This window comes from Strix uralensis, chromosome 1 (assembly GCF_047716275.1).
Source record: "Strix uralensis isolate ZFMK-TIS-50842 chromosome 1, bStrUra1, whole genome shotgun sequence".
In the NCBI taxonomy this organism is placed as follows: domain Eukaryota; kingdom Metazoa; phylum Chordata; class Aves; order Strigiformes; family Strigidae; genus Strix; species Strix uralensis.
Window position 1 is genome coordinate 34,331,235 of NC_133972.1, and position 23,909 is coordinate 34,355,143.

General features: G+C 47.9%; 4 protein-coding genes across 9 annotated transcripts in view; all 4 read left to right on the forward strand.

The window, feature by feature from the left end:
- The first annotated feature begins 1,363 nt into the window (after positions 1-1,363).
- On the forward strand, positions 1,364-3,705 carry HOXA7 (homeobox A7). The gene is made up of 2 exons (XM_074891915.1): positions 1,364-1,810; positions 2,868-3,705. Exons 1-2 carry the CDS (start codon positions 1,435-1,437, stop codon positions 3,149-3,151), a joined length of 660 nt encoding a protein of 219 aa, XP_074748016.1. The 5' UTR covers positions 1,364-1,434; the 3' UTR covers positions 3,152-3,705.
- A 47-nt stretch (positions 3,706-3,752) lies between these two features.
- Positions 3,753-23,909, forward strand: part of HOXA3 (homeobox A3) — a 47,497-nt gene continuing 27,340 nt past the window's right edge. For 3 of the 6 annotated variants that reach the window (XM_074862157.1, XM_074862167.1, XM_074862177.1), the window contains exon 1: positions 3,753-5,944. The gene's annotated coding sequence lies outside the window, so the exon portion shown is untranslated. Of the gene's footprint in view, positions 5,945-10,540; positions 10,699-18,002; positions 18,108-23,909 lie in introns of all 6 variants that reach the window. The other 3 variants (XM_074862129.1, XM_074862138.1, XM_074862149.1) reach the window with 2 other exon arrangements.
- On the forward strand, positions 10,174-13,232 carry HOXA6 (homeobox A6). The gene is made up of 2 exons (XM_074862191.1): positions 10,174-10,698; positions 12,062-13,232. Exons 1-2 carry the CDS (start codon positions 10,263-10,265, stop codon positions 12,319-12,321), a joined length of 696 nt encoding a protein of 231 aa, XP_074718292.1. The 5' UTR covers positions 10,174-10,262; the 3' UTR covers positions 12,322-13,232.
- On the forward strand, positions 14,246-17,120 carry HOXA5 (homeobox A5). Its single transcript, XM_074891922.1, has 2 exons — positions 14,246-15,040; positions 16,051-17,120. Exons 1-2 carry the CDS (start codon positions 14,479-14,481, stop codon positions 16,299-16,301), a joined length of 813 nt encoding a protein of 270 aa, XP_074748023.1. The 5' UTR covers positions 14,246-14,478; the 3' UTR covers positions 16,302-17,120.

A 23,909-nucleotide genomic window follows, 5' to 3' on the forward strand; every position in this document is an offset into this window, starting at 1 on the left:
AACTGCGTTTTCCCGTACTTAACACTTGGAAAATATCTACGTATAGCCGCCACCTTTGCATGGTCTGAAGCACCAAGATCTCAGGGATCTGGCTTTAGAGAATTTACTTGCTTCTCTCAGTAACCTATATTCATGGGGCTGCAATAACCGCGCATAAAGAGTCCCAAAGGGTGCGTGTGTGTGTGTGTGCGTGTGTGTTGGAGGGGTGTGTGGGGCGGGGGGGGGAGAGGGTGTCCCACGTTTACAAAATGTAAAGTTTAGGGTCCGTGCGAAATATCGCCAAGAACAATTTTAACTGGTGAGAAAGTCTTTGTACACGGGGCACCAAACTATAATTGAAAGGAGAATTTCCGGGGCAATTCCATTGTGCTCCTTCCAGTTTATGATGTGCAATACAGGCAGGCAGTAAAAGCTGTCTTTACCAGGACTCCCTGTCTGAGGGAAGGAAACTCATTTTACGATCCGTTTAAAGGAAGGGCACGGTGCAGCATCCTCAATGGAGAGCCATTCGCATTGTTGGGGAGCCCAGTGTTTAGAAAAGCAGCAAAGCTCCCCGGCATCTGAGCGTACCGCTGCCGCCTCACGCTTAGGACTGTAAGGTAGGTGGGATGGAAAGGTAACAGGGGCATTAAACAGGCGGCTGAGATGTGAAGCCGTTTGTAGGCGATTTCTTCAACTCTGGGGGTTTTGGTTTATTTTGTTGTTTTTTTTTTTTTTTCTTTTCTTTTTGACACGTTCAGAAAGTTGAGACCTCACATATTCCCCCCCCCCATTTTTGGTGGTGTTTTTTTGTTTGTTTTTTGTTTTCCGAGGAGTGTTTTCTCCTAGGGGGGCTAACGGCGGGGTTTACTCCAGGGGGGCGCCTTGATTTTCCCGGCTCGGGCAGCCCTTCGGGGCCGCCGGGGGTGCGGCGGGGGCCATGCGTGGCGGGGCCCGGCGGCTGGGGCTTACACTCCCCCCCCCCCCCCCCGTTTATTTTCCTCGCGGAAAAACCACGCGAGGGTGACGAGCAGCCTCCTTTAAAGTTTATATTCTATTATTTGATTTTTTCGCAACACCCACCCGGTCCGTCTAAAGGACCACATGGTGTGTGCGTGTCCTCCCTCGGGGGGCCCGAGCGCCCGCCCCCCCCGCGGCGGCGCCGTCGGGGGGCGAGGGGGCGGCGGCGGCTGGAGGGCGCTGCCGGGCGCGGCGGCGGCAGCGGCGTCCCCGGCCCGTCCATGGCCGGGCACCGGCGGGCCGCGGCCGGCACCACCTGTGAGGCGGGCGGGGATTGGCGGGCGGCGTCATATGACCGGTCACGTGCTCAAGGCAGCTCAGTCCAAAAGAAAATGGGGTTTGGTGTAAATCTGGGGGTGTAATGTTATCATATATCACGCTACCTCGTAAAACCGACACTGAAGCCTGCCGGACAACAAATCACAGGTCAAAATTATGAGCTCTTCGTATTATGTGAATGCGCTTTTTAGCAAATATACGGCGGGGGCTTCTCTTTTCCAAAATGCAGAGCCTACTTCTTGCTCCTTTGCAAGCAACTCCCAGAGAAGCGGCTATGGACCAGGCGCGGGTGCCTTCGCCTCCTCCATGCCCGGCTTGTACAATGTGAACAGTACCATATATCAAAGCCCGTTCTCTTCCGGATACAGCCTGGGCTCTGATGCCTACAACCTGCATTGTTCCTCTTTTGATCAGAACATTCCCGTCCTCTGCAATGAGCTAACCAAACCCAGCTGTGAGAAAGCGGAGGAAAGCAACCTGCACAACCAGGCTGAGCCTAATTTCCGGATATACCCCTGGATGAGGTCTTCAGGTAGGGGCGAGCGGAGAGGGCTCGGAGCTGTGGCAGCCAGGCAAAGCGTGTCGCCAGAATTACTGTCAGCACAGCCTTTATGGTTTTAATTATAGCCGAGGCGCCATTGCGTAGAAAGCCCGTGGCATTGTATGTAAATGAGTATCATAAAACTTTTTATTGCCCAATTAATGGGTTCTAGCCTCGTAAATTTATTTAACTCCATTTGCTATGGAATTTTAGCATTGAGCTGCTTTGCGCTGTTCGCTATAGAAATGTGGAGAGTTGGCTGCGGGCTCCTACAGCCCCCATGGGCGAACGTCTCCCCTGCCCTCTGCTGAAGTTGGGCAAAAAAATCCCGCTGGCTGGGGAAGGCGGAGGGGAGAGGGGCGTTCAGGAGCGGGGGACGGGCTGCTGAGGACTTTGCCAGCCCACGCTGCCGAGACGTGCCACTCTCGTCCCCCCTGCCCTTTCCACTGAGATAAGGATCTATAGAAATGTACTAAACAGGAAAACGGGGAGGGGGAGGGGGTGCACTGGGGGCGAGAGTGTGTGAAAATGGAGAGCTCTCTTCTGGAGCTAAATGCGATGTATTGTTTACGATCCGGGCGGGGGGGGGGGTGGTGGTGGTGGTGGTAGCGTGGAGGGAGCCCCCGACATTAAAATAAAATAAATACAGCCCAGCCTTCCAGCTTTTTATTTCCCCTTGCGAAACGCGAAAGTCTGGAAGGTTTTAGGGAAATACATCGCCTGGGGAGAAAGTTCCTCCTCCCAAAAGCAATTTCCTCCCCCACCTCCTCTCCTGAATGCTTTCTCTCCACTTTTTCTAGGTCTCGAGCAACTTAATTTTTTCCCTGCCTGAGCAGGGCAGGTCGTGTGGCTGAAATGTCTTTGTTAGGGCAAAGTGGGGGGGCGGGTGGAAGTGAGAGAACGGGATCATTCACTCTGGCTCGGCCGCTTTTGGTTTGTTTGTTTGTTTATTTAAATAATAATAATAATATTAAGGGGAAAAAAACTAAAAAGAGAAAACTTTCCACCTCTCCTTGCCTAACTCCTGGCCGTGTGTGCCTGCTTTCAGGTCCAGATAGGAAGCGAGGGCGCCAGACCTACACCCGCTACCAGACGCTGGAGCTGGAGAAGGAATTCCACTTCAATCGTTATCTGACTCGGCGGCGGCGGATAGAGATCGCCCATGCCCTCTGCCTGACGGAGAGGCAGATCAAAATCTGGTTCCAAAACCGGAGGATGAAGTGGAAGAAGGAGCACAAGGAAGAGAGCTCCAGCACCCCGGCTCCCAACGAGCCCACGTCAGCAGCAGCCTCTGTCGAGAAAGTGGAAGAAGACGAGGAGGAGGAGGACTAAGGAGTCCCACTCGAGGAAGCGATCTCTTAGTATAATGTATGCACATGACAGTTGGAAAAGCTCCCTTAAAAGAAAAAAAAAAAAAAAGAGAGAGACTCACTGTTTTTATTTAAAAAAAAAAATCATTTCCCTTTAATAATCATCTTGCAAGCGAGCGTTTCCAAACATGAAAACGTTTCTTAGGGTGGTTTTCCAGCCTTCCCTCCACTCTCCCGTACTCCCCAAACCTGCCCTGTGCCGAACCTTTCGGTAATATCTCCTAAGAGCATCCTACAATCATTTGTTTTTTTCATTCACCCAAACCTGGGTGGGTTTGTCCAGGGGACATTTCAGTGGGAGAACTGCTGCTTGCACAGATTGTAAACCGTGACCTTCCGAAGTAACTACCTGACTCAGTAGTCCCAATCGTGTCTAAGGGGAAAAGTGCATTAGGCTCACATCAAGAAAAACTACCTAATTTTTAATAAGTAGCTCTGCACTTCTCTTTTTTCTTTTTTTTTTTTTTTGTAATTATTGTTAGAAAAGTATCATAACTAGCAACTACACTAACAAAAGGTTAAACAGCAAGGGGGGGGGGGGGGGGGGGGGGAATGTTCCACAAACCACTACAATCTACAGCAATGATTTGTACTACCTATTTTCCAGACTACCTATATATCTTGCTCCGCCTACCTATCTTCGAAAGTATACTGTATTTTAGTAGTCAAAAGAAGATAACATTACTAATGTGAATCGCAAAATGCTTTTAGAAATGTAAGTGTAGTCGTTCGAAAAGCACGCATCAATAGCTTTGGTATAGAATTTGGTACCGAAAAGGCTGAATATATTTAAATTTAAAATAATATATTTATTCCAAAGCAATTATAAATGAAAACCATATGCTGCAATATATCTTTGTTCTCGATTCTTTACTATTCCGAGTGAGGAAGCAAACACACGCCAATATTGTACAAAGCGGTTTAATATCTCCCGTTGGCTTCTACCTTCGGCTGCCTCTGCTAAAGGCCGTTTTCTTATTCTAGGTTGATCTTAATATAGCGGAAAGTATTCTTTGAAAAGTGAATTTAAATTACCATGTAACCACCTTTAAAAAAAAACCTGTCCTGATTATCGGAACATGTTAATATGTAATACCGTGAATTTTCCTACAATAGCAGATACTGTATATTTGAACGATTTTTTTTTTGTCATTTATATTCGTCTTGGAGCTCATTTGTAAGATCATGTCATAAATTGGGAAGTATGTAATTAATTTGGAAACTTTGTAGCATGATGTATTGTTAAGAACTCTGTATAAATCCGTCTTGAAGGTTTGGCTAAAGTTTATTCAAAAATTGTATGTTACAATGTGTTTCGATGTGTTCGTTGTGAACATTTGGGTATGCCGTGTAAGTATTGGAAGTGGAAAAAAAAAATGTCTGTGAACTCTCTTTGGAAGTGATACCGTGTACAAGTATCTCCCACGATAAATGTGTTTTATGTTACACAGAAAATAAATATGCTTGTTGACAATGAATTGTGTTTCTTTATTAGGGAAACAGTTCGAAGGAAGCATCAAAAAATAATTTACACAGACAAATAAAGAAATTAGACCATATAAATCTCCCCCCCCCCCCCCGTAATCGGAAGGGAAAAAAAAAAATCTAAGGTGATGAATTGATAGGAATCAGTCAATTTCTCTATCTCGACTTCGTGATTATTTTTTTTTTTTCCCTAGCGCAGTTGATTAATAAAGCGGAAAGCCTTCTTTATGGGAGGGCTTCCTTTCACCCTGTTCCCGTGTCGTCTTGCAATCATAACCCCAGTCCAGGCGGCCGGCGATCAAGCCGAAATCGCATGTAGCGAAATAATATTTTATAATGAACAGAAAGTGAGATGCGAAACTTCCAAGTGTAAATGATCTGGTCGGGTACGTGTGGGGTTTGTGCATGCGGCTGTCGGGGAGCGGGGGGCATCAGGGTAGCATTAAAAAGGGGAAAAATCGCCCCGCTTTAGAAAATGTGTCATTTTTGCCAGGTATCACGTAATGTCAAGGAGATCTAATATTTTCAATCTTTTAAAAAAATTTTGTAAAAAGAAAAAAAAAAAGCTCGCCCCAAAAGTCCCTTTATTCGTCCGGATAAATACAGGTAGAAGCAGTGCATCATTTGCGCAGAAGTTCCCTTTTTCTACTACACTCCGTTCCTGGTCAACGTACTAATTGTAATTTTAATAAAATTAGTACAAACTCCAGGTCTTTTAAAAAACTCCAGGGCTGCCTCTGTGGTAAGATGGCGCCTCTCTAAGACCTGCCTCTTCTTAGTGATGAGGAAAAGGCCATAAATCCGTTGTTGTTTATGAAAATTTACAACTTTGCAATACAACTTTATGAGTTGTTCGGTTTTTCCATTGGTCGTTGTCGGTCATGTGGATGGTAACCGTGAACATGAACTTTTTTATAATTTCCCTTGCGAGAATAGAGCCGCATTCTTTTGCTGAGCTCTGTCCTGCTTCGGATCTCTCTGGCTTTCAATCCCCATTTCATTTGTTCTTTGTAAGGCAATAGTGAACAAAGTGTGCGGAGGTTCGGCATAAGCAGCCGCCTAGAACACAGATCCGGGATGGCAATTTCCAGTTCCCCCGCTGGAAGGTGTGGCATATTGGATTCAAAGCACTGGCGTGGCAGATTTTCAACTTGCAACCTGGCTAATTTCCTGCTTCTTCTGGCACCAAAAGGAGGGCGATTCGTCTCCTGTGCAGCCAAAGCGACAGCTGTCAAAGTCGCAGGGGCTCCTGTGAGCCAGAACCTAAAAGGTGAGAAATGTATATGACACTACCGTAAGCAGGGAAACATGGTTTAATACGTTTAAATATTAGACATGTGCAATTAAACCAAATGGAAATGTTGCCGGCCAAAAATAGAGGTGGCTGCAGCTCAGTTGATTTCGACTTAACCAGTGCATGCAAAAATATGTCTAAATAAAATGTCTACTTTCTATTATTTAGCAAGGAAGCTGTGGATTTTTTTTTTTTTCCACGAAGTTTATTTCTGTTTGCATTTGCCGGGAGATTGCTGTGACATACACGTTATTTTCTAAGAATTCAGGTTTTGCAGCATCAATCCGAGGGGATTTTTTTTTTTTCCAGCACGAGGGGGAAAAAAATTAACCCCCCCAAACATTAATATATTTTTTATTTCGCAGCATTAACTTAAAGTTCATTTGCGACAGCTGAAATTTATATGTAATTTATTTTTTACTATTGCAGAAAAAAAAAAAAAAAGGCAAAGCAAAAACCACCAGTCAGCAGAATATCTCCTGGCTCCCCTGGCACGTCCAGGAGGAAGGTTATTTCTAGACGGGGGAAACAGCGCGAACGTGCCTTTGGTTTTCTTTATCAGCTCAAGCGCTGCCTGCAAAATCCCCGTGCCCCGCCGTGGGTCCGTCGGAACAGCCTTCGCGGCGCTTTCCGGCGTGGGTAGCTTGCGCGCCTCGGCTGCGCGGAGCGGGCTTAGCGGCGGCTAAACCGATTTCAGCGCCGGAGACGGAGCTTTTTTTTTTTTTCTCCCCCCTCTCTCCCCCCCCCCTTTCTCTCCTTGTTGTGACTGTTACGGTGCGGCGGCTGGGGCGGGGGCAGCGGCGGCTGGCGGGCCGGTGCCCCGCGGTGTGTGGCGGCGGGGGGGAGCGAGGCCCCGGGGACGGCACCCCGGAGATCCCCCCCCCGCCCCCCCGCCCGGCTCCCGCCGCCGGACCTCGGCTCCCGCCTCCTGATGGCGAATGCGCGGCTCGGGGCGCTGGAAGGACTGGCGGCGGCGGCGGCCCTGGCCGTGCCGCCGGGCCGATAAAGCTCAGCATTTGCATTGCACTGCGGTATCCGCCGGACTGGAGCTGCAGCGGGCGCCGGATTATTTATTGCGGGGCCGCGGGTGCTCAGTGCTGCCACGGCGTGGCGGGACGGCGGAGGCGGGCGCGGAGCGGAGCGGCCCCCGCAGCCCCTGGGAAGGGCAGCGCTGGGAGGGAGCCTACGCTGCTCGGGAGGAAACCCAAATAAAAGACACACACCCCCCCCCACCTCCCCCCCCCCCCCCCAAATTAAAATCAACAACAACAACAACAACAAAAATCTGGCCTACCTTTTTCTACGGGAGCATCGGAGCTCGCCTCCGGGCAAGATATTCCGGCAGGACCGGCTCTGCCCCCTCCCCTTCCACCTCGGTGTGTGTCAACTGTAAAATATCACCGTGGGAGCTGGATGGGGAGGACCCGCCCGCGTCCCCCCGGCCAGGCTCCCGATACCCTGCCAGTCTAAACAACGGTTCGCCTTGCCCGAACTGTTTGGATTAGGAGCTATTAGCTAAAGGTTGGTTTTGGTGACGCTGCCGAGCATGAGAAGGATTTGTAAGTGGTTTTCGATACGAGGAGAAGGAGGCTTTTAAGCTTAAGAGGGTAACTGCCCCCGCACCTGTGTCCGAGGGCGGCTGGGGCTGCCGGCCGGGTTTTCCGCGGGAGGAGGAAGGCGAAGTGTTTGCTGGAGGAGGTGCTGGGGGTGCGGCGAATTCCGAAAACAAATAAAAGGCGGATGAAATACACGGGTATCGCAAAGTGTGACTTTGTTGCGGTGGCAAAATGCAGCGGCTGGCTTTCTGCTTTCCAGAGGGGGGGAAATGGTGAAGGGAAACTGCTGAGAAATATGTCCGGGCCGGGCATTTCCTCGGTAGAGCTGGGGGGTAACAGATTATTGTAATTCGGGGTTTTCTGGGGGTAGGGGGAGGAGCGGAGAGGATGCCTGAATGTGACTGAAGCGGAGATTGCAGTGCAGATTGTTTAGCTGTCACTGTAACTACTCTAACACGACCCAGCCGGGCAAACGTGCACGTTTCATTCCTTTTAATATTATGGGATCAACGAAGAAACGTTTCCGCTGCCTGTGGCTGGGCTTTCGACAGTTTGGTTTGGACGCAAACAATAACTTTAAAAAGAAGAAAGAAACAAAAAGAGAGGCGGAAAAAAAAAATCAGGCTGTAACCGATGTTATAAAATGTAAATATAACTAAGCCTGGCGCGATTTTTTAATTTTGGTCTCTGTGTGATGGATTCAAACAAAAGACCGTCTGGCCACAACTTTTGAAAGTGAGGCCGGTGGGTTTCGCTTGCCCCGAGTATTAATTTTCAGCGGTGCGTTTTCGTTCTGACCTATGTTGGCAAAAATCTGCTCTTTTTTAAAAAGCTTGGTATTTAGCCTGCTGTGTGCTTGTTTGCTGGTGTTGCTTCCTTTTTAAACTCTATTCGCACCGAGTAAAAAAACTTTTTCTGCGGAAGGCTGGTTTTCAGGAAATACACGTTTCTGAAACGACCTCTCAACGCGTTGCAGTTAGTGAGCTGTAATTCTACCAGGTGTGTTTATGGATTAGCCGGGCTGAAGAGGTTAAGGAAGTGGGAAAGGAGAGAAAAAAAAAAAAAAGATAAAATTGGAGGCAATCAACATCTGAATGTGAAAGTCCAGCTGAGACTGTGAACAATACAAACTATTGTGGAGCGATGTTTTAACTCACTACTGTTTTATAGGTATCGTAATCTGGCCCCGGAAATGAGACAAATAGTCTCCCAACAACAACAAAACTCCTTTGAAAGCTACTTTAGGAAACGGGGCTCGTACGAATGTCACTTTCCGTCAGAGCGCGTTTAAAATTAGGCTATTCAATCTGTTGTAATGGCGCGGATTATGAGTAAACACAGCTTGGAATGAACAACCTCACGTTATCTCCAGGAACTGCAGGGTTACGGCTGAAATAAAAGCGCCTCAGCGAATTTCATCAGCACTGTTACTGTCCCTGCCCTGGGCCAAGAATTATATTTCCGCTATGGGGTAACTGCCATGTTGAAAAATGAAGGTGGAAATGTTTGTTTCATGTATTAGTGTTCTTTCCCTCTTAAAGACACACATCCGCGTTTAATCAAATTATTCGGAGCAACAACGAAACCGATTGGCTTCTGCTGACTCATTAGAGGGGCTGTATTAATTAGGAATAGTCCTACTGGCTCCTTGTTGAATTTGAATGTTTGATTCCCTTGGCTCGGCTCTGGCGGGGGGAACTCGGGAAGAAGGGACACGTGGAACTTTATCTGGGCTGCTCGGGGGGCGCCGGCAGCCCACCCAGCCCTTCCCGGGGCCTTCTCGGGCATTTGGTGCAAACCAAAAATTCCCCTCCCCAGAAGGCCGCTGTTTCCTGCCCCAGCCACAACCTCCGCGTTAATTATGGGGGTGTTCATTAAGATATGAGACCTCTTCCGCGCAGGACGCATTAGCCTCTCTCACAAAAGCTGGGTTCAGCGCTGAGGCGGGCTCCCCGAGCTCCGACGGGAAGCCTCAGCGGAGGGGCGATTTGGGGCGGGGGGGGGAGGGGGAAGAAACAAGAAAACAAAAATCGGCTAAAAACTCCTGGATGCGGTTGTGGCATCGCGGTGGGAAAACGGAGAGAGGCCGGGCCGCCCTCCCCCCCCTCCTCCCCGCTCCCCCTTTCACGTGCTCCCTCCGCTCCAAACTTTCGCTCCGCAGCACCCACCGCCGCCTCTCTCCGCCCGAGGCCCGGGGGCTGCTCGCCCGCCCTGCCCGCGGGGCTGCGCCGCTCCCTCGGGGGAGACGCGCCGGGCCTGGGGCCGCCAACTTTTACGGGCGCCCCCCTCCAGTCCCCCCCCCTCCAGCCGCTGGGGGGGTGGGGGGGGTGTGCCCCCATCCGCCGCTGTCACACCGCCCGCGCTGCCTGCTCCTGCCGGGAATTATTGCTGTTCTTCTTATTATTATTATTATTATTATTGCTGTTGGAATCTTTTTCCCGCGGAGGGGCGGTGCCGCCCCGGGGGCGCGGCCGGTCCCCGCGGCGCTGCGCGGCGTTGCGCGGGGCGGCGCGGCGGGGCCGGGGCTGCCGGTAAGTTGGCGGCGCGGTGGCGGCGGCCCCGGGGGAGCGGGCGCCGCGCGCGCTCCCATTGGCCGCCCCGCCGTCAGCTGCTCCTATTTTCTGCTGTCGCTTTTGGCGCTCGGCCATCCAGAAACAAACCACTTCGATGACTCCTAATAGTTATCGCCAGATGTACTAATACACAACAAATCACGGTCTGGGAGAGGGGGAGAGCAAATGAGTTCCTATTTCGTGAATCCCACTTTCCCGGGGAGCCTGCCCGGGGGCCAGGACTCTTTCCTCGGGCAGATCCCCCTGTACCCGGCGGGCTATGATGCTCTCAGGCATTTTCCGGCTTCGTACGGGGCAAGCAGCCTGCAGGACAAGACTTACACCTCACCTTGCTTCTACCAACAGTCCAACACCGTCATTGCTTGCAATCGGGCTTCCTATGAGTACGGAGCCTCTTGTTTTTACTCGGACAAGGAAATTAGTAGCGCCTCTCCCTCCGGCAGTGGCAAACAGAGGGGGCCCGGGGACTACCTGCACTTCTCTCCCGAGCAACAGTACAAACCCAGCGCCGGCCAAGCCAAAATTGTAAATGACGAAGGCACCGACCGGAAGTACACGAGCCCTGTTTACCCCTGGATGCAGCGGATGAACTCCTGCGCTGGTAAGGCACTGCGATGCAATCGGGGCGGGGGGGGGCTGGCAGGAAGGAAAAGTTTCTTTCCCGAGATTTTTTTTTTTTTTTTTTTTTTTTGGTTCTTAGATAAAGTCCAGGCTGCTGGAAAGCCACGGTTCCTGCAGGGCAACGTGTAACATGAAACCTTCCCAGGTTATTTTAGATCTGGCACGTTGGCGCCCTGGGAGCGGTGGCCGAGAGCCCAGCTTGTGGGTCCGCCGGTGAAAGTTACTGGGGAATCCTTAGGAAGCAGGCAAAAAAGAAAAAAAAAAAAAAAAAAAGAGAGAGGGAAAAAAAAGGAGCAGGGCAGTTTTACCACCCTCCTAAAGCCACCCCAAAGCCTCTGCTCCGTTCCTTCATTGTCAGAGAGCGATGCAGGGAATATGCCCTCTGCACTGAGGATCCAATGCATTTGTGGCACATTCCTCCTCGCCCCCCTCCCCCCGCTCATTAGCCTGTAAGTATTGGATATTGAGAGCACGTTTCTGGGGCCGTGGGCGCACTTCCATGGCATCGCGAATTTTCTCTGACTTACAAGTGAACTTCACATAATTGAACTATTCTGTCCAGGAGTGGTGCTGGGGGGAAGGGTTGTACTGGTGTGGCACTTAGTTTTAATAATCCCATATTAAGACGTTTCCTTCCAGTGTTTGCTAATAACTCCCCTCCTCTCCCCTTCTCCCGAGTTTTGGGTTTTCTGGGCTGTGGGTCGCATTTCTTTTTTGGAAAGTTAAACTTTTAGCAAGACCATTCTGGTGCTGCTTTGCATTCGAGGGCAATAAATTCCGGAGCAAATGGCAAAGGCTCTTCTATGATCTTTAGCTGATGTCTATAATTATACCTAAATTACAGACCCTCTGTAGTCACAGCCATGGCGATAGAGTGTGTTTGTGTAAACACCCCCGTGTATGCGGGCGCACACACACACACACGCACACACAGAGGCGTGCAGCCCCCCCGTTTCGCACGCGTGTGCCTGTGTGTGTGCGTGTGCCTGTGTGTGTGTGCGCGCACAGGCTCTCAACACGCCGAGGGGAGACACTGCTCAGCGATTCACACGCGTGCTCCCCACCCTATGTTCCCTAGGTCCAGCTTAAAGCCTCCTTGTATCCCAGTTACCCCACCACCGCAAGCACACTGCACATCCGCGTTTACAGCTGGTCAGGCAGGAGAAAAGGAAAAGGGGGACAAAAAAAAAAAACCCAAAAAAAAAACCGCCTCCAGGAAACCAGAGCAGCCCCCCCGCCCCGTGATTGTGCCTGCAAAAGGAGGCAGAATATACTAACCGCTCTTTCTGGTCTAAAATCACTGGGCCCTGTCCAATGCGATCGTTTTGTCTTTACTTCTACAGGTACAGTATATGGAACTCATGGGAGACGAGGGAGGCAAACTTACACCAGATACCAAACGCTAGAGTTAGAGAAGGAATTTCATTTTAACAGATACTTAACCCGAAGACGACGTATTGAGATTGCAAACGCTCTCTGCCTTACTGAACGCCAGATTAAAATATGGTTTCAAAACAGGCGGATGAAATGGAAAAAGGAAAACAAATTCATAAATTCCACACAGCCCAGCAGCGAAGAAACAGAGGAAAAGTCAGGGGAGTAGAACCACGTTTAATAAACGCTACCAGGCCTTTCCTTAGTGCATACTCTTACTATTATTATTTACCTTGTGTTCCTTCTGCTACTAAAATCCTATAGGTTTGTCACAGTCTATTAATTCCCAAAAGGCTTGGTTAAAAGATGTACATCTGCAATCATCTGTGACTTTAATATACGTGGAAGTTCCTAGCTTTCGAGCTACAGGCGTGTATGTATATAACCACTTTCCAAAGCGTAGATGACGTTGCTTAAAGTATTAGAGATCTAATGGCCCAGATTTTTTAATATTTGAGGTGAGCATCTGTGCATCTGTGTGTGGGTGAGCGTCCCTGGCGTGCCTGTGTGAGAAGAGATGAGCGAGTGATTTTTTTTTTTTTTTAAATTAGAAATGTTCATATTGTAGGAATACGAGAGATTTTAGAAAATCTTGGGTTTATGTTTTTGCTAACTCCCGCTTATGTCGGGCCGTCTCTTTATGCTGTGTGTGGGAGCTTATGGTCTGCAGGGGAGAAAAAAAAGTTTTACACATGTATAAGATATTTAAATAGCAAAAAGAAGAAAAATCCTTTTTAAAAATCGTTATATAGAACCCTGGGTATAAACTTGCAGTTAAAGCGAAGATGAATTGCAGGGAGATTTTTAAAAATGCCGCTAAACTGCCTAATCTGCACTACTAGTATCAAAGTAAAAACTCGGCGTTAAACTTCAGGGGAAGCGAGGGAAGAGGTTTCAAAGCGGGCGAATTTCTGTGGTTCCCGTCGAGCTTACACCGAGGTTTCGGTGAGCTCAGCTCTACACTGAAGGGGCTTTGAATTATGGACTACATTTCTTGGGGCTCCGTGGGCTTGGGTCGATCTTCCTTTCTTTTTTAAAATTTCTTTTTAATGTTTTATTAAAAGAAAAGTGTCTATCATATTATCTCGGGGATCTTCCTCCCCGTTTTGTGGTATCTTAATTCACATTCGCGTTTCTTAGCACTGGAAAAAATAAATAGATACTCTAAAGAAAATTAGCTGCCATAAAATGCTTCCACCTCGAGTTCTGTGTAAGTAAAATAAGCGCAGCGAAAATACTGATTAATATATACGTTATATCTCTATTATAGTGTGTGTGCGTGAGTGTGCGTGTGAAGCTGTGTACAAATCCACTTGTATATGTATCAAGGCTCTTTTGTTTGGAAGGCAGCGCAATTTGGGCTACCGCTCTAAATATTTTAAAAGCCAAATCTGGAAAATACTAATGCAAAATGGCTACCGCCGCATTTAGAGTAGGGTGGTTTTTTTGTTTTTTTTTTTTTTTTTTTTTTTTTCCCGAGAGGCGGAAAAATAACGGCGGCCGTACAGCCGCTTGGAATTTGACCCCCTAGTTGGAAAAACGCTGCACGGTATTTATCTTTCATAGGTACCTGCCATTTCACATCGGCAGGACCCGGGTGCCTCTCGAAACCTCCGGCACGGGGAAAAGGGAGGGAAAATCAATTTTATATCTATTTCTATGTGTATGTATGTATGTATGTGGAAAGGAGCTAAGCGTTGCCAGCGTCCGGGGACGGATCATACCGGATTTGTGAACTGGCGTCACCAAGCCTCGCACGGAGGAGAGCAGAGGCACAAAGCGGAGCGCTCTCTGCACGCCAGGCTCCCCGGCGGCCGCCCCGGGGGAGCAAGCCCCGCCGGCCCAGCCGGCCCCGCCGCCCGCTCCCGGTTGCCGCTGGCGGCGGCGGCGTGCCCCGCTCGGCTCCGCTCCGCGCCGCTCCGCGCCTCCCCGCGCCGCTCCGCGCCGCCGTCGGGGGCCATCACCCCGGGCCGACCCCGCGGAGCCGCCGCCGTCCCCCCCGCCGCCAGCGGGTGGCGCTGGAGGCCGGCGGACGGGCGGGCGGCGGCGGCGGCGGCGCGCCTCGGCGGCGCGCCCCGGGCCGCCCGCGCCCTCCCAGCTCCCCCACCAGTGCACGAGTTTACCTCTAGAGGTCATCAGGCAGGATTTACGACTGGACAACAAAAGCACGTGATGTGAAGCCGTACCCCATATTTGGGTGCCTACGTAGGAGGGAACCAAGTACATGTCCCAGTCATTTCCATAATTCATCATAAATTGTGCAAGGGTGCTATAGACGCACAAAACGACCAAGAGCCACAAATCAAGCACACATATCAAAAAACAAATGAGCTCTTATTTTGTAAACTCATTTTGCGGTCGCTATCCAAATGGCCCGGACTACCAGTTACATAATTATGGAGATCACAGCTCGGTGAGCGAGCAATACAGGGACTCCGCCAGCATGCACTCCGGCAGGTACGGATACGGCTACAATGGCATGGACCTCAGCGTCGGGCGCTCTGCTTCCACCCACTTTGGTGCCAGCGAGAGACCCCGCAGTTACCCGGCCAACGCCACCTCTGCCTCGACAGAGCCCAGGTACAACCAGCCCGCGACGTCTTCCCACTCGCCTCCCCCTGACCCTCTGCCCTGCACCGCCGTGGCCGGTTCGCCCGTCAGCGAGAGTCACCACGGGGTGAAAAACTCCCTCGCCAACTCCACCAGCACTTCGTCCAATTCCAGCAGCAACACGCACATCAGCAGAGACGGGGTTGGCACCTCGTCTGGGACTGAGGAAGACACTCCAGCGAGCAGCGAGCAGGCAAGTGCCCCGACCGACCAAAGCACAGCCCAGCCTTCACAGCCCCAGATCTACCCCTGGATGCGAAAACTGCACATAAGTCATGGTAAAGCAAATACCCTGTTCTTTCTTTATTTCTCTGGAGGAAAAGGAGGATTTAATGTAAACCGGGTGGCTGCGCCGAGCAAGGTCGGGGAGAGGGGGAGTGGAGGGCGTGAGAGCGGGCAGGCTCCGCGCACAGCACAACTCCGCTCGCAGGGAAGCACGCTCCCTTCTTTGGGCGAGTCGTCGTCGTCCCCCCCCGCCCAAAGAAAAAAAAAAAAAAACAACGGCCCGGCCCCAAAACCGCCGCCCGCCCGGCTCCCGGCGCCGGCCCCGGCGAGCAGCAAGCGGGGAGCAGAAAGCGCCTTCCCGAAGGGGGAGCGGGGGCTGCTCCCGGCTCTCCCCTGGAAGGGGGACCCTCCAGTGGGAACGGCGCGGCTGACCCCATTTATTTCGCCGAGCCGTATTAAAAAGAGAATAGGAGAGGGCGAGGAGGGCAGGTTTCACCGCTGGGAAGCCGGGGTGGGGGGCGGGGGGGCGGCGAGGTCGCCCTAAACTCCGGGGAGAGGGCTTGCGGGGCGCGGGGAAGCGGAGCAACTTTCAGCCCCGGGTACTTGCCCTGCCCTCGCTGCTGGGGGAGCAGCCGGGGGCTCGCTGCCTCCCAGAGCCTTCCCCAGCTCAGCCGTGGGAAAGGGCTGCACGCTGCAGCTCTGCTCTCCCAGCCCTGCAACCCCAGTGAGCAGCAGAGGCATCCTCCAAGGCAGCTTATCTGGGGGAGGCGGAGGGGGCGGGGGGGGATCAGCCTTCCAAAAAATAAAATAAAAAATTCAATTAAAAAAAAAAAAATCGAACCCCCCAATTCAAGCGAAAACTTACCGAGACCACCAAATCCCCCTCCCCCAAGCCTTTCCTAAAAGGGGCTGGAGGGAAAAACTTGTTGAGCGTTTATCCAAGCCAGAAACAAAACCAGGCAGGACCGAGAATAACGGTCCTGGTCGGTGGTAGCTGCAATAAGACACGACGAAGGCTCCGAGTGGCTGCTGAGAATCTAAATCATGTACTTTTCTCTTCCAGACAACATAGGGGGACCAGAAGGGAAAAGGGCTCGGACTGCTTACACCCGCTATCAGACCTTGGAGCTGGAAAAGGAATTTCACTTCAATAGATACCTGACCCGCAGAAGAAGGATTGAAATAGCACATGCTCTTTGCCTCTCAGAGAGACAAATAAAGATCTGGTTCCAAAACAGGAGAATGAAATGGAAAAAGGATAATAAGCTGAAAAGTATGAGCATGGCAGCTGCAGGAGGGGCATTCCGTCCCTAAGCGTTTGATCAATTAAAAGTACTGAGCAGTATTAGCTGACCCTGCGTCTCATGTCAGTACTAAGTTGACTTTCTAAAACTTCCTTGTGTTACTTCTGTGAAGAAACCCTGTTCTTGTCGCCCTTATTCATCTTTTAATCATGAGCCTGTTTATTACCATTCTCTCGCGTGTATAAGTAGATCTGCTTTTATCGTACATTTCTTTGTCTTGAATGGCTTTGTCTTGAAAAAAATAATAGATGTTTTAACTTATTTATATGAAGCGAGCTGTGTTACTTGAAGTAACTGTTAAAACAAAACAAAACTAAACAAAAAGGAACAAAAAAAAGCAAGGTAAAAAAAAGGAGAGAGAGAAAGAAACCCTCCCCCGGTTTAGTACAAATGTTATGTGTTGCACTCAACCTGCTTAACTGTGCATGTGTGGTCAAGTGTTAATGTCTGTATAGCTCCAAGCTGTTAAAAATATTTTTATTCAAACTACCTATATAATTCCTGTGTAATTAATGCTGTTGTAGAGGTGAAATGATGAAATCAACTGAACTTGTCCTACGTGTAGTGAATAGTGAATCTGTGACGAAAACTGTGATTCCAAGCAGTATGTCCTTGCTGTGCCTTTGTATATGACTCTTTGCACGAACTCTTAGAAGTGGCTCTTATTAAGCGCAGCTTCTGTGATGTATGTTTTTTGTGAACAAAGTTACAAATATAGTCAAAGTCTGGCTGTTTGAGCAAACTGTGATCAGCTTTTTTTTTTTTTTGTATTTGTTTTTAAAAAAAACTGACTGGAAATCAACAAAAAAAATAAACTTTCTATTGTAAAGTTTTCGTGATCTGGTTTGTGCAAAGCAAGAAGTTGTGGTTCCTGATTTGCCTCTGAACAAAAAAAAAAAAAAAAAAAAAAAAAAAACCAAAACAAAAAAACACCCGTGCAGAGTTTGTAATAATATTTTACCTGGTTCCTGCTGCACGTTGCAAATGGTGCGATTGTCCGCTACCACTATTTTTAATTGAAAGTTTGACCATAAGTTCCTCCTTACTGGTTTCTCGCTAGGTGGAAAGCTGCATCGCAGGACCACAATCAACACCCTTTGTGGGTGAATCAACTGTTAGCTGTTTGCTGATGGTTGAAAAAAAACCCCATGTGCTTTGTTAAAACACGCTGCTAACTCCAAGACGTGTTTGCATCGCTCTAGAATTTCTCCTGTGGTTTCATTAAGTATATTTGCAGGACAGCCACGTTCGAGCCCTCTGCGTCTATTAGTAACCCTCGCTAGCCACGTTCCCACTTTTCACCCTTCAAAGATTTTTGGTTTTCTTCGCTACAGTTAGTTTGCTATAAGCGTAATGTTACTTACCCCATCAGAGCTTGAATGGTTAACTCTTCTGAGCTTCTAAGAGCAACTAAAGATTTGCACATTTACTGACTGGTTACATTGATGCCTTCCCTTAAAAGTTATAAAACAGTAAACTTTATAAGCCCCAGTTCCGGCTATATGACATTTGGGTGCCAAATGAATAGGGTTTTGTCTATGAATTAGATCGTAAAATCATCCATAGCACAGACAGATAGGCTCACTGGCTATAAAAAGTCACGTGGTGCCATTAAAGTAAGTTTTATGGTTTTGGGGAGTTGACATCCAACATTATATACCACATAACATATAATCTCACTGACGCTGGACTTCATTTGACTCTTTTGCAGGCTACGTGTGCCTCCTGGCCATTCAAATTGTCAGGTTTAGGGACAGAAGTATCCAAACCACAAGTTCTCAATACTGTATGAAAAATGGCTCCTTGCAAGTCAAAGGTAAGTTTTGTGCACAAGTTCCTTAAAGTTTATTTGTACAGTGGGGAAGCCGAGGCTCCCGCTCGCTCTGGCTGCCTCTCGCCTCTCTCTTTCTTTCTCTTTCTCTTTCCCTTTCCCTTCCTCTCCGCCTGGAGCTTTTCAGGACGGTCCCACCGAGCCCGCGAGGCAGGATCAACCACTAATGATCCAGGTTGCGCTGCAAATCCCCCCCATCCCTTCACTCGCAGCAGCTAGCTCTCTATTTTAACGATCAAATCAAAGTAAACCACAATAAGCGACTTTGGCAGAGATGGATTTTGGGGCCTAGCTTTAATCACTTTGACTACCGCAGAAGATAATTACTTCCTTTGCTCCAATAGACTCTCCAAGTTTGGAGAGGTTTTGTTTAGCAAGGAGTGGTTACTGCAGGCGATTAAAAAAAGGGGAAACAAAATAGATAGGGCTTGATATTATCTGGGCAGTGTCTTCTGTAGGCATGATAGAGATGGAGGCGTGCTGATATGGTAATAATCTTTGGACTGGTGAAATATGTTGCACATCAGAGCTAGTATTAAAATGGCACAGACTGTACTGGAGTGCTTAAGATTCCTATTTTCTGCATTGGGTTGTGCAGAAAGATTTAGCTATGTATATATGTCCATCTGCGAGCGCGTAGTGTGTTTCAGGGATGTGCATTTATAATGTTGCTGTAACTTTTTCCAGATCCTATATGTAACTGCATAAATATAAATATATTTATATGTATATTATATATATATACACATGAGCATGAGTGCATGCATGTACAGACCGATGTATACGCCTGTATAAAGCCGTGCACATGCACATGTGTGTCTAATATTGGTGTATTTATGTATACAAGGGGTGTGTATATGTGTGTACATATATACATTTCCATGACTTTTTTTTTTTTTTTTTTTTTAAAGCGAACCAATTGACTGTAACTTGTAGCATTAATACAAGAGACTACAGGTCATTAGAGTGCTGCAAATTATGAAATACGGGCTTGGTTTATTGAAGATTGTAAATATCCCCCTAGTTCTGCTCTCTCCCTCTCTGCTTTATATTGCTGGCTGCCATTGTGGGGTAGGCCCCAGCTGCGTGTTTACTTCAACATTCTTTTTATTTAAGTGGACTGTTCTCACTAGAGTGTGATTACTCAGCAATAAACTTTATGGCCGGATTTAACTTTAGTCTTTGAATTTCCAGGACTTGAATGAAAGGGTGAAAGGAACTCTGTCTTTCTCTGGGTAGCATTAAGGCCTGATCCTTACCCTCAGAGCTGTTACTTAGGCGAGTGATCTCAGGGGGTGCAGACAGACTAGTCGGGGGCTAGGTAAGAGATTTGAGAATTGCCTCCAAAATATATATATATATGTATACACACACACATACATATATATACGCACATATATATATCTCTTCAAACCAGCTGTGAGAATCTCTTTCCCTGCTCAGGTTTGGAGTAGCAGGGACTTGGCGGATTGCATTGTTTTCCTTCATGTGTGATAAAGTCGGGTTTGCAAAAGAATGGGGTGGTTTGATGCGAGCTGGGAGATGGGCTTTGTTTTATTTTGCTAGTGCTATCCCGTTTGAATATTGTGGTTTAGGCTGTATCTGCTACTGCAAGCAAAAATGAGAGAAAGGCACAGGGGTGCAGGAGGGTAAGGTTGTCTTGTACCTCTGCAAGGTCTGCACATTGCTGACTGATTCCTATTTTTAATTTATTTGTCTTTAACACTAAAGAAACGGTAGTATATAAGGTTGGCTCAGCTCAAAGATCTCACAGTTTTACAAATATTTAATATTTAGAGTCAACCCCCTGCATAAGATAAATGGAGTCCGAAGCCTTTGTGTCTGTGTATCCTTCCTATGAACACTGAACAAACACATATGCATATACTTTATATTAAAAAAATTGGAAAGGCTTTAAAAGTGCATATCCAAATGCACATTTGAAAACCATTTCCGTAATAAACAGCTGGAGATTTTATAGTACACTAGCTGTCAATAGGAATACCAGAAAGTTATATATGATAGGCGCGTACTATATTATATTAAATGCCATAAAATTTTATAGTCTGAGACAAAGGCATGAAAACCCTTTAAAAGTTTGGGCTTCGTTTATATACGGGTCCTTTTCCAAGGAAAATCCTTCGCCCGTAAACGGGAATGATACTAGACACAAACCGTTCGCGATTGCTCAACAAGACTGCATTATTTGGATTGCCTGGCGAACACACAAACACATACACACACACACACCCCCGTTCGACTAATATTTTTGGAACCTGGATATCATCGCGGATTGTAATTTTTCATTGTCTAGAGCGAAAAGATTTGCTACTACATATTTTCACATTTTTGAATGTGACTTCTAGAGCTTATTCCACGTAAAGCAGTGTACAGAGATTCAAGAACTACAGAAAAGAATAATATCCCCGAACCCACAAGCATATAAACCCTCCCGTACTGCAAGAAACTCTCTAACAACAAAAGAAAGTTAGCTAGAAATGACAATTTCTCCAGATTCCTGGCCCTGCTCTTTCCTAAGCAGCATAGTTGAAGCCATTCAAATCCAGAAACGCATTAAGATTTTCTAATCCGCTTTGAAATTTGAAATTCAAACAACCCCAGACTGCCGAACTCCACCAAAATATTCCCAGGTCCTAATTGTTTTCCGAGGGAAAATGTCATGGAGAATAATCGCTGGGAATCAGGAGAGAGGTCTTATCTGCGCACATTATTTTTCTGCTGTGTTTGGGGGATTAATGCGTGCGAGTTTGTTTTCCTTTAGGCATGGCAAGTGGCGTTCTGCGATTTGAAATGTAGTTTACCTTATCCTTTGAAAGAAATACTTGAGTGCAGTGTGTCATGTCTAAGCGTAAAGCCAATTAAAGATTAGGCAACTCTCTTAATGTGTGTTAACTAGTGACTTTGCAAGACATAACTTTCTCTAAACCAGAAGTAGAACAATCCGATGGAAAGTCATCCGTAAATTACAGCTCTGCAGCCTTGCTTAAACCCTGCAAACGCCCTAATTGCAGAACATTACGGGGAAATTATTATTCTGCCATTTCCTTACATTTAATAAGTATGTATCTGTGGAAGGGTGACAATAGAGGGGTTTGCAATCTGCTCCATGGGAAATTGAATGGAACAGATCATGAGGGGCGGATCTGGAGGTTTCGATTTCAAACCCTGCATACTGGAGCAATGCCTTTTCCCTCCCCGCAAATACAGATTTAACGCATTGAATGCAGACATAAGTAAATCTCCTGACCAAGTTAAGACGTCGCTTTGCTTTCTTAGCTCTACCTCTTTCCCGCCCTTAAAATCTCCCCGATTTGTTGCTAGAGTTGCTAGCCAGAGCGCAAAACCAGAGCTCCCACAGCCGCCTGGTCATCTTTAAAAATATTATCCCTTTCAAATTAAAGCATCCTCACCAACGTCTCTCTGGAAGGCAAATACTCATGGACCACCACAGTCACATGTTCCTGTAGCTACATGCACAAACAGTACCAAATCTGACACAGAGAGCGTGCAAAATTTTACAGGGATTTCGCCTTATAGCACGCATAAGGAATCTTTTCTATATCCTCTCCCCCAAAAAAATGTCTTTTCAATAATAATATTTGCTATGAAGGTTATTGGGTAATTATTGCAATTTTGTGGAACAGTCCTTGCTTGAGGTGAAGTCTGTCTCTGGATAACAAATGGCAGCCCGTGCAGTTCACTGCCAGGTTAAGTAAATGCAGAAAAGATAAATCTGCACACCCTAGGAATCACCAGCAGAGCTCGCTTTAGACCAAGTTCACAGTCAACTCGTTTGCCTAGACAAGGCTTCGCAAACAATTAGAGTTGTTTCTTTATGTTTAAATCAAGGAGAAATGACTAAGCCCCTCGCAGCAGAGAGCTGCAGCTTTTCCCCCAACGCTCGTCGCCACATTCCTTCCAACCTCACGCCCAGAACTTACCCAGCATTTCACCTGCAATTGTAACCATATAGCGCCTTTGAGTAACAGGCTTCCCTCCAACGCTGCCGAAAGGCTGTGCGCACTGATCTAACAGCACTTTACAAAGCTGAGAGATTAAAGAAAAGAAAAGGAAAGGGGAAAGAAAAAAAAAAAAAAAGAAAAGGCAATAATTAAAAATGCAAAAGTATCCGATTTCTCAACAGCAAGAAGAAGGAAAAAGAAAAAAAAAAAAGCCCTTAGAAAGCTGGGGGAAACGGCAGAACTATTGAAACAAACAGTGCGAGTCTCTTACTCCTAAAAGAAGCTGCATAGCTTTTGTATATCTTTGTGGTTAAGGGCGTTACAACTGCAGGTCAAAAAGTTGAGGGTCAAAAGTTTACGTTTTGCACCACTCTTAGTCATTCGCCCAGACAGAGTTTGATGTCAATGTTATAGCCGAGATCTTGACTATCAGCACAAAAGATAAAATAGCTTTGAGTTACGTGTGTATCACAGTATGGACTCCAGGTGAACCCTACTGGCTGAATGACCTCAATTACCGAGGAAAGGATAGAAAATTCCTCTTTTCAAGAGTAATACACGTTGTATTTCATCGTGAATTATCGGCCACATTTGTGTCTGAATATCTCGGGTTCAGCCGCGGCAGGTAAACACGCGTGTTACCCCCACAGCAGCCGCTGATGCTGCCTCCTCCGAGAGTCAGGTAGCAAAATGTTTCACCCTTGTTTATTATATAATAACATGCTTTAAGAGGTTTAATGTTAAGCCTTCTCACTTTGCAAAATGGCAGGAAGATAAGATAGGAGCGACGCTAATAACGCGTGTATCGATCCCAGCCGCGTCTTTGTTTTCGCTCTCATTTCTGTAGCGACCGCTAAACTGTGCTTAAACAGGACATGCTGGAGATAATGCGGGTTATATGTCTGGTCCGAAGGAGCTCGTTCAAAATGCGGAGCGGTGGGGCCGTGTTGTACTACCCATGGCAAATGTTGCGGAGAAGCTGGCGCCTTGAGCCGCTCCGTGATTTGGGGGGTCCTCACAGACCCCTGGAACTACCCGGGGCAGCAGTTCCCAGCGAAATGGGGAGCGGGGAGGGATTTTTCCCTCCCTCCATCCCCCTGCTCCCACCCCACCCCCATCCCCCGGCCCCCCCGAGGAAAAGTTTCGTGGCATTTTTTTTTGCGCAGGGAGTTATTCCCACACCGCTGGGATTTTTTGTTCCCGGGGCCGTCTCGGCGTCGAAGTTTCAGCTCCCTCGGTCAGGCGTGTATGTAGGGAGAACTGGCTAATATGGCACGGGGAGTTTCATTCTGGGGGAGACCACTGCAAATCGGATTCAACCTGAAATGATGAGGATGAGGGAGAGGATATTCCCAAATATTCATAAGCAGATATGAAAAAGTGTGGAGGAGGGGACTGGGCAACGAGGAAGCCCGAGACAGAGCGCACCTCACCCCAACCGTGCGTTGCTGCCTTCCCACCCCCAAGGCAGGAGGCTACCCCGGCCTCCGTGTAGCTGGTCCGCGTGAATTATTTGCCAGAGACACAGCTGGATCGTGGCGGGCGAGCGCTATTTCTTGGAAGCAAATATGCGAGAGGTTCAATTTCAGATTAGCCAAAGTGATTATTGGAGATTTTGCCTCAAGTACCTTCCGAAGCCTGGCAAGTATATAATGCAAGCGTTTGCTCGGCGTGTAGACGTTGGTCACAAGTTGCTGCTGTTGCTCACTTGCAGCGAGCCCTGGCATTGCACTTTTGGGGAGCCTACCCTCGCTGGAGATAGTATATAACCTTTCACATCCAGAGTATTTATTTGGTGTAAGAG

Excerpts from the sequence above, each read along its gene's own strand:
- HOXA6 (XM_074862191.1), top strand. The coding sequence starts at position 10,263 with ATGAGTTCCTATTTCGTGAATCCCACTTTCCCGGGGAGCCTGCCCGGG. Across the intron at positions 10,699-12,061 it reads GCGGATGAACTCCTGCGCTG|GTACAGTATATGGAACTCAT; the intron begins GTAAGGCACTGC and ends TTACTTCTACAG.
- HOXA5 (XM_074891922.1), top strand. The coding sequence starts at position 14,479 with ATGAGCTCTTATTTTGTAAACTCATTTTGCGGTCGCTATCCAAATGGC. Across the intron at positions 15,041-16,050 it reads AAAACTGCACATAAGTCATG|ACAACATAGGGGGACCAGAA; the intron begins GTAAAGCAAATA and ends TTTCTCTTCCAG.
- HOXA7 (XM_074891915.1), top strand. The coding sequence starts at position 1,435 with ATGAGCTCTTCGTATTATGTGAATGCGCTTTTTAGCAAATATACGGCG. Across the intron at positions 1,811-2,867 it reads CCCCTGGATGAGGTCTTCAG|GTCCAGATAGGAAGCGAGGG; the intron begins GTAGGGGCGAGC and ends GCCTGCTTTCAG.